At 31.4% G+C, this 10235-nt stretch overlaps 2 protein-coding genes across 3 annotated transcripts; one reads left to right on the top strand and one right to left on the bottom strand.

The window, feature by feature from the left end:
- Positions 1 to 356: 356 nt before the first annotated feature.
- Positions 357 to 5811, bottom strand: LOC106747095 (cytochrome c oxidase assembly factor 5). Its single transcript, XM_014624380.1, has 3 exons — positions 5608 to 5811; positions 3810 to 3911; positions 357 to 2839 (listed from the first exon to the last, which is right to left on the bottom strand). The coding sequence occupies exons 1-3, from the start codon at positions 5710 to 5712 to the stop codon at positions 2798 to 2800; spliced, it is 249 nt and encodes an 82-aa protein (XP_014479866.1). The 5' UTR covers positions 5713 to 5811; the 3' UTR covers positions 357 to 2797.
- A 9-nt stretch (positions 5812 to 5820) lies between these two features.
- Positions 5821 to 8707, top strand: LOC106747081 (lysM and putative peptidoglycan-binding domain-containing protein 4). 2 transcript variants are annotated; one of them, XM_014624369.1, is made up of 4 exons: positions 5821 to 6098; positions 6317 to 6518; positions 6594 to 6813; positions 6898 to 8707. In XM_014624369.1, the coding sequence occupies exons 1-4, from the start codon at positions 6091 to 6093 to the stop codon at positions 7104 to 7106; spliced, it is 639 nt and encodes a 212-aa protein (XP_014479855.1). In that variant the 5' UTR covers positions 5821 to 6090; the 3' UTR covers positions 7107 to 8707. The 2 variants fall into 2 exon arrangements, with proteins under 2 accessions (XP_014479855.1, XP_014479847.1); XM_014624361.1 differs by having other exon boundaries at positions 5823 to 6098; positions 6594 to 8707.
- The last annotated feature ends 1528 nt before the right edge of the window (positions 8708 to 10235 follow it).

Raw genomic sequence — 10235 nt, forward strand, 5'->3', positions numbered from 1 at the left:
TGTGTGTGTGTGTGATATGTATATTTTATTTATATATATTTTTCTATATTATTATTATTTTTAATATTTTCAATATTTCTATTTTTTTTTAATATTCTAAGAATATTTTTATAATATGCCAAGAATATTATGTGAAGTGGACATATAATATCAATAGAACATTCCTATAATATTAAAAAATGTTACATAACATTCTTAGAATATTATAAGAATATTACTTGAATATTGAGTAACATTTATATAATATTGTATGAATATTACGCGCTTATGGGGAAAAAGCACATTGTAGATCGGACTTAATTCTCTCGTCGTTGTCAGATCCGTTTTATCCGAAGGACAAACAAGCGACGTTAGACCTCTTTTTCTTCTTAGACCGTTCTTTACCTCTTATTTCATACATGTTTAAAAAATGACAATTCCAATCACTCTATCGAAAGAAACTTATCACGGAAAATATCGCAAAGATATTTGCGGAAATTATTCACTTACGATTACCACTTCGTTCACGATAATTCACGAATTCGTACTTTACCCACGTTGAAAAACCTACCTGGGTTTTCTGCAAGAAAGACGAAAGTAGAGCGAGGGAAAAGCTTATATGCAAATCCCATTTTCTAGGTGCCTATAGCCATTTTAGAGAGCGAAGGAGTAGCGTGAGTCGGCATTGTAGTACAAAAAGGAAAAAGAGAAAAAAAGACAAAAGAAAAAAAAAGAAAATCGTACAGCCAATATATACGCTTGTTGCATACACAGACAATATAGGGCGATTGCGCAGGCGTGATCGTCATCTGGATAGATTTTTCATAAGATAACGATATATATATGTATATATATATCCGTGTAACACGGCGTGCTTATCATACTCGCCGGATACATACTCGCTGAACACACAAAGTGGAACAAAGTATTCTTAATTGTAAGAAAAAGGGACGAAAGAAAAAGAAAAAAGAAGAAATTCTACGCGCGATTCTACTGTGATCACAAAGCGTATCATGTTCGATACACGCGCATCCGTGTATGCGAAAACTAAAAAAAAAGCGCAACTGAGATACAGTAATTACATTAAACGCTCGGCCAATGGTATTTAGTCTACGATACGCATATCGTCTGCGGAGAGAAATATTTGTTACGGTCAAACTGCACCGACCAAACATGCCTGGTTATTACATTCGCATTTCTTCATTGTATATTTATACCAGGGACTCGGACCGAATGAAAATATCGGTCCGATTCTGGTCCGCTAAAACATTTAATAAAAAATGTTCCGGTTTCGGTTTTCTGGACAATGAAAATACCACCAAACCGCTTTAAATTGCGGTTTTTTTCATTTCCGGTTCCATTAATAATTAGTTTCCTTAGTTTCCTTACTGAAATTTTTATTGCCTTAAATTATATATATATATAATCTGTGCAATAATATATTATAAAAAATAATAATATCACTGCCTCGATGTAGATGGCATTTCTTCACTATTTCCATTTTCTGCTCTTAATTTGTTTGGATATATAATATCATCCTCATTATTTGTAACCTCTGCCTAACGGAACACGTAAATTATGTAGATTATGAGAATATTCAGAAAATATCTCGATATTCTCCGATCTTTCTCAGAATATACATGTTTCGTTAGAGTAATTTGTACAATTCACGATTGATTGTTTTTCTATTTACTTTAAAATTGTAATATATTACTTCTTCTATTAATCCTCTTCTGTTGAATATCGTATGCTGGAAGTTTATCTTTTAGTTGTCGCGATAATCAATATTCTCTTTTTTGTGTGAACCAGAATTTTATTATGAAATGAAAAAAAAACGATTATTTAAAATCACAGAATAAGAACCGAAAAAAACCGCAAACCAAGAAAAAATGTAACGGTTCCGATTTCGATTTCGGCTCTGTAGACTTTATAAAATTTCGGTACAATTTACGGTTCCAGTCCGACAAAAATACCGGTTTCCATACGTAAACGGTTTTCGGTCTCGGTTTCGGTCCGAATCCCTGATTTATACGTTTGGATTTCGCACGATATTTCGCACATGTATATGAAAAATGGCAGGGGGGGGGAGGGATTCAACACGATGTTACTTTAAGAGAGAAGACTGGATATCATATATTAGGAGAATCGTAAGAGCCGGGTGATTTTCCGCTGATTTTCATTCATTCGACTGCTAAATATTACTTTGCTTTTGAATGATATTGCTGAATTATTGGAGAAAGATTGGTACATAGTACGAAATCACTACTTTCTACGAAATTATTAATGCAAACGCATGCGATTCACGGCGCGAAAATATACCGAAAGGATTTCAACATTACGACCGCTTTTGTTCTACGAGAAGCGATTCGCGGCATTTCACATTTTATCTACGAAGGAACTTTCGCTCTTTGCAGGAGTACATCTTTTTCAAGGTAACTTCGCGATCGTACGAAACATCATATTTCTGAGTTAGGATTACCTTGTGAGGAAACAGGAGTTTTCGATGGGAATTGTATCGCGACACACATAGGACAAATGCGGTGAATTGTACGGCGCGTTTGTTGCTTCGCAAATATGATACATTTATTAAAATCGTGTACAACGAATATATGACGAGAAATAATTAATAAATCACTTCTGAATATTAAATTACATATGTTTTCCCCACCTTCACCAGTTACGTTTGCATTCCCCGATTTCAGTTTGCCGACATTTACAAGAACGTCTTAGAGAAATGTCAAACAGGAATGGTGATACTTCGGTCAACATGAATTATTTACTAAGATATAAGAAATAAAATATATCTTATATCGCAATTCTAATTTCCTTTGGGACCCCTAAATCTCCGTCTTCTGTCGAGCTATAAAAGAAAGAGAAAACTGTACTGATGTCTGAAATTCATTAGTTTATTTTCCCGCATAGCACAAGAACTAACGTTAACATTATTGTAACGTTATAGCAACGTTACTATAAGCTTTTATACCATATAGACAATGTTTTCCGGTATCTAGATAAAATAAGTATCTAGATAATGATCCAGATGAATGAACAGATCGTCTTTATCTTTATCTAGATGGAAGAAATACAAAATATATTCGTCTTCATCTTAAAGAAAATGTGTTATCTTATCTAAAAATTATCTAAAATGATGTTATGGTCCATATTTTGAATTCGCTTTTCGATAAAATGAATGAAATAATACGACTAATATGTTAAGCCCATATCAGACCAGGGATTGAAGATTAGATTTCAACATTAGAATCAGCAAATTTCGGTTTTGCCTCCTTGGTCTGTTCTTTTTAGCTGCACTGCTAAACCGGTGCAATAAGTTAGAGCAAGACAAAATATACTTGTCTCACTCTAATTTATTGCATCAGTTCGGCAGTGCAACTAAAAAGAACAGACCATTTGTTTCAATTGATTAATCCACTTTAAGCCCGTATCAAACTGTCGACTGTGAGTGAGTAGTCAATGATTATCATTGGTCTTTTTCGTTAGATCCTTAAATTTAGAGCGATACGTTGACGAATTATTTAACCGTTGTGCAATTTTATGATCTGCGTAATTTTTATCATGAACTTTTATAGTCTCTCATGAAAACAATATCATCTAAAAAATGATCTAGAGTATAAGTAGTACTACTTATCTTTCATCTAGACAAATCGAAAACAAAATCATCTTCATCTCGTCTAAGATGAATTTTTCGGATTTCCATCTCATCTTTATCTAGATGAATCTGAAATCATCTAAGGCAAACATTGTATATCGGTTGTATCCTAAGTTAGAAGTGACTTATTTACAATTTAATATATAAATTCATGCGTACTTACCAGAGAATGTTTACATTCGAAAAATGTGTTGCGTAAAGCATAACATTTATCGGGCACTGTACCATCATGTGTTTTAAGGCATTCTCTGGGTGTACGCTTATACTGTAATAAAAGAACAAAAATAAAATATATTACTGTTATCATTTTATACATATATAACATCTTTACAACTGTTAAGTCTGTGTGTGCGCGCGCACGCATGTTATCAGTCTATCATAATCAAATATAATTATAATGACACAATTAGAACTCTCTGATCTTAACTCTCCGTCAGCAATGTTGCATTTGGCATCTTCCGTGGGAAATTCGGAATTTTTATGGAAATGCATGTTTTTACATTGTACCGAATATTGTATAAAAATCTAAAAAAATTCTTGTATGTTTGTAAAAGCTTTAATAACAAGTTTTTACAAATATACCAGACAAACATCGTACAAATCGGATTACATTTTATTTATTCTTTGTAGATAAAAATCGGAACAGAAACGTGGAAGAAACGGGATTTCAGTTAAAAATTCACAATTTTTATACAAGTGAAAAAAAAAATCTGTTTAGGCTATAATATTTGAAAATATGTAAAAAAAATAATCGGAAAAAAAATAATGTAATGGTGATGGCTCCAAAAAAGTTGAATTTTTTGAGCTCCTGATAATAAAGATTCTTGTGAGAAAGTCTCATTTGAAAAGAATAAATAACAAAATCAATTTTACAGCAAATTAATTATCAAATTCAGTTTATTTATCAAAATTAGTGTATATGCGAGAAAATACAAACGATAAAAATATTTATGTAACATAGTCTATGCAATAATGTACGCGGTGCTCCTCGCACACTGCATTTAGCACGCAATGCATAGCAATATAATAGTTGTTTTATCATGGAAATATTTTAAACATAAAAAATCTATTTACAAAGAAAAATCTTTATATATTTATTAAAATCAGAAAAAAATTATACAAAACAAAGACAAATCGCTTTTAAAAAAGCATTGTAAAAACTAAATCTTTTACGTGTATTCGTTAAAAGCAGCGTTAAAAATATGTACAACGCAAAAAAATCCAAATTATTAATTAGCAAATGTTTCTACATATTAAAGTCACTATCATCATCAAAAATCATGTTCTAACTGTTCTTATTCAAAGATGGACAACTGGATATTAACGTTTCCACATATCATCTTACTATTACTAAGTTTCTCACGATAAGTTACCGAACACCGTTATGAACTAATTATTTTAGAATTCACAATGAAAGTATTGATTGGGTTTTTGATGTGTCCCTTTGCCGACGGAGAGTCAATTACTGGGTTTTATATTATAAAGACGCGCATTATTTATCCTTAAATATTATTTATATATTAATCCTTATTTATATATTTATATATTTAAATATAATTTATATATTAATCCTTATATTCTATCCACAAAAATGCGTAGCATCAAATTTTATTTAAATCTACGAAGTGTGTATTCTGCGTGTTTATCAAAATTTATAATTCAAAGCTGAGAAAACCGAATTTATAGCTAAAAAAAACTTTTACTACAGATTTCATCATACAAATCACAGTGTAATACGTATTCCTATAGTGTAATATATACATATTTATATTTTTCTTAAGCGATTGCGCTGACGAGAAAACAAAAGAGAGCTATCGAGAAAGACGCACATTACTTATCCTTAAATATTATTTATATACTTATCCTTAAATATTATTTATGTGTATTTAAATATTTGAAGCAGAAGCGTACATACATTGTTAAAAGAGGTTAGATCAGCACGAGTGTTCACGTTTACTTACAATCTTACAGCAATCGCTTTCAAGCAGACACATCTTCAGCTCGGCGCGAATGCTTGCGCATTGGCTCTTATCTTTTAGCGTTTCACCCTCTTCCACATATTCCATAATTTTGAATAACGATCGATTTAAACGGTTATTGAGAATGTAACACTCCGAGTGTTGTCATCTGGCAAAATCCTGATCTAACCTGACCTGACCCAACCAAATCCGATTGTCCGCTGCATACGCTTGCGCGCCTGTCTGTCACAACATTGTTTGCGACAACATATTTTTTTCACGTTTAACCTTCTACACGAACGTGATAGACGGATTAATTCCCCGTCCAGAAAACGAGCCAGTTTCAAATATAATAACAGAATGCTGCGGAAATCGATAACACGGGAGAAGAGCGCCGTATGATTTTAATTCGAGGTTACCCGCTTAGTATTTTGACGTGTCATCAATTTATTTTTTACGTTTATGTAACACTTTTATGACAGAATTATGGACAGGTAATCTAAATCGAATTAATACACATATATAATAAATGGTAGTCAGTTATTTTCGTGAAAAAATTATCTCTTTTTAATGAGATCCTTTTTATAAATATTGCATATCAAATTGATTATAAATTGTATTGATTGAGATAAATTATATGATAAGAGAAAAATAAATTAAAATAGAAAGATATGTGTATGTATCACCGATAATAAAAATGACGAATATTTAGACAGGGGGTTCATTTACGCGGAGGGCAAAAGGATGGTTCCCCACAGTATGTGTACTTGGACGAAGAAGACTGCGATGAAGACAATACTTTTTTATTAAACATCAGTCAATCTTCGTTGGGGCCTCGTAAAATCGAAGTGATTAATGTAGAAATAAAGCCTGACGATACCTTACAAGCGTTGGCTCTTCGTTATAGTTGTACAGTAAGTAAATATGGTCTATATTATATATATATAGGTTTATTATGCTGATACTTTAATACTTTTGTGTAATTTCAGATATCTGCGCTGAAGCAAATTAACAAGATTGACAAGGAAAACGAAATACATGCCAAACCTTACATTAAGGTGCCCGTACAGCCATTTTCAGTCTTAACTGAAACATTAACTGACAAACAAGAATGTGATGACGATGACGCTACATCCGCGCGAAGCAGCGAGGAAGAATTCGTTGAACGAGAATTGTATGATTCCACTTCGACGAACATACAATCTTCAGGTAGTGAAATCAATACGATCATTTTGAACTCAGTATGTACGCCTTTATTGTCGCACAACAATAGCGAGAAAATTTCACATACAGAAAGCGATAGTTTACGTAGCGATAGACAACGTATAGGAATGATGAAGGAGATATTCAATTGTTCCGGAGACGATTGTGGATTGTCTTGGAGACAGCTTTTCGTATATACTTTCCTAATAGTTTTCGTAATACCCATTATATACATATACTTATACGTAAGCAACGCATTTGGACGGATATTTAAGAGAAATGAGACCAGAAATGACTGATGATGTTTCTGTGCAAACGGTTCCTCTCAGGAAACTATGGAAAGACAAGCCAGTTCGGCAAGCTGAGAGAAGATAAGATGATATTTTCTATGTGACTGTAATTACTAAATACGCTGAAATTGCATTCTAGTTTCAGATTAACAGATAATTATCTTCTTTACGGTGTGCACAAGTTTAAGAGATATTTGTAACGGTACTTTTAACTTATTAATAGCTATTAATTATTAATAGTTTTCCAGCTAAAGCAATTTTGTATCTGTATTTATAAATATCTATTCATTCTGTCATCTATTATAATGACATATTAACGTCCATTATAATGATTAAAGTTCATCAAGTTTCAATGAAATATTTTATATTGAGTGAAATATGATATTTTTAGTTACGACGATTATATTGACGGCGGTTTCTAGTACATTTTTATGAACTGAGCTTTCAAATTTCGTATAGCCAAATTGCCAGTTTATTACGTGGTAAAGTAATAACGAAAAGAAACAGGAGATAAATTTTAGATAAATGTCGGTGCCTTTTTATAATTACGAGCCGTCCATTATTAATTTAAAATTAAAACATTACGCAATATGCTATTTATATAATGTATATAAGCGAGATTATTTGGTAGATTTCTAATAATGAATGTATACGAGTCCTTTATACTCTTCTCTATAATCTGATAAGAAATTATTTAACTTTAGAAGAAGATTATTTTACACATATATATATATATACACATATATACGTATTCTTAATATATTATATTAATATATTAATATCACATGTGTTTGAAGCTTGAACGATCAGAAAAGTCATGTTAAAAGCACGCGTGCAGAATTTCACAAGCGAAAAATTAACAGTTATATTTTCGAACGTATCTATAACAATGATAGAACAACTTTGTATTGTTTCCGTGGTGTTATTGACAACAAATTCTAATTGAAGTTACCATTAGTCTTCGATGTCGTCTGTTTCTGTTTACTAAATATTTGCAAAGGTCATCTGTCCCAGTCTGTTAAATATATAAATATTAAATATGACAATATTTCTTTTATAAAGCAGGAATGTAGCACGAGTCTTGTTCATACTTACCCATTCCAAGTACGTCATTTAAATAATATTCGTTTGAGACCGTTACGGATGACTTCTCCAATAAATTCCTTTCCTCTCGTCATTTCTTCTCTCTCAAAAATATTATGTGCATTTTTTTAATGATAATAGTGTGTACGACATTACTGCTCTTAATCAGCAAGTTAAATCTTTGGAAGTAGTATTTCCTGTAAAAATATTTTTCTTCCAGCCAAAGGTTCACTCCAGTATAATTCTACCAGTATAGTTCGTTCTGATATTCTTCTAATTAATATATTTGACTGATCAGTAATATTGAGTCATTTGCATATCCCATCGAATCAAATTTCTCATTTTTATGTGGCTATATGTGTATTGTATATGTGTGTGTTTCACGTTATATTAATATAATATATTAAGAATACGCACATATACAGGGTATCCCAAACTAATCTTGGTGTACAAGTAGAACGGGTGAAACTAAGCAAAAAAGTCCCATTTTGCAAATAACACGCAAAATTTCGAATTATCAATGATTGAAGATGGCCATGTATAGAGGCCTCTTTAATTAATAACTCAATAATTTGCATGTTATTTGCAAAATGATAAGAGAATTTTTTGTCCCGAATAGTCTACTCTATAAGTACACAACTATTGTACCTAACGATAAGGTAAAGGTTCAAGGGTCGAAGTTCAATATACCGATGTCTGTCGCTAGGTACAACAATTGTCACATATTTGTGAATTAGGCCACTCTGAACAAAAAGTTCTTTACCATTTTGCAAATAACACGCAAATTGTGGAGTTATTAATTAAAGAAGCCTCTATGCATGGCAATTTTCAATCATTGATAACTCGAAATTTTGCATGTTATTTGCAAAAAAGTATAGGATTTTTCTACTCAGTTTCACCCGTTTTACTTGCACACCATGGGAACCAAGATTAGTTTGGGACACCTTGTATATAATATAAAAAAATATATATAAAAAGTTCGGATTTTCTCTCAAGATTAAGTTATAAATTATAAAGTGATATTTTATTCTGCGTTTCAGGACAATATATTGCCAAATTATATATATATGTATGTATGAAACATACGAAGTATCGTTTTTCTACGATTATTTCTTGTTGAAACTTTTACAAATATATTCTATTAATTGAATATACATCGTATTATTTTATTGTAAATATATTCCCATTAATTGAATATATATTATATTGTCTCCTGATAGTCTTCAATTTCTTTCAAATGCCCTTATCATATTTATAAGCGTTATGAGAACAAGATGAAAATAAATTTCAAAAAATTTTATGCACCTGTTTTTTCATTAATATTTTGCAATTTTTTAATATCTATTATTTCTAGAATTTAGAGATTATTGTAATCACATGAATATAATTACAGTGCAGAAAAACTACAGGAATGATAAAAGTTGTAATGATATTCTAAAGATATGATGTGAAGATATCACACAATCTGACACATTGAATATCACTGCAATTATTTTTATAGTAAAATAGTTAATAAATTTTATAAATATAACAAATTTTTTATGTTTTCATTTCTATCATGTGATTGTTACTAAATGTACGGTCCGCTTAAGTCTCTTAGGCCGGTATTCATAATCGGTCTTATGTTTGAGACTGTCTTAAATTCATTTTCAGATGCTTCGAAGCCAGTGAAATGAGCCGTACAGCATATGAAAATAAATTACGGCGGTCTTATACACAAGATTTGACTATGAATACCGGCCTTAAGCACTCCAACTCTTTCATTCGCGATGATTCTGTAAAAACCAGTTACAGATTAATATCGAGATTGAATTTGGCCAATCAGAGCAAGATTTACTAAATATGTGTTTAGTGAATTTTGCTCCGGTTGGTGAAATTTCAATCCAATCTTAATGGGGGAAGCCGGTCTAGAATTTTGAAAAAATCGAAAATTTGTTTTTTGTCTTAAAAGGTGCTTTAGAGTCTTAAAAATAACATACCAAAAGATGGATGCCGTAAAATATGTGTAAATTATAGTATGCAACTTTACATAATTTTCAGAACACTTGACCATTG

The sequence above is a fragment of the Dinoponera quadriceps genome, unplaced genomic scaffold (genome assembly GCF_001313825.1).
Source record: "Dinoponera quadriceps isolate SergipeBrazil2010 unplaced genomic scaffold, ASM131382v1 scaffold194, whole genome shotgun sequence".
Classification (NCBI taxonomy): domain Eukaryota; kingdom Metazoa; phylum Arthropoda; class Insecta; order Hymenoptera; family Formicidae; genus Dinoponera; species Dinoponera quadriceps.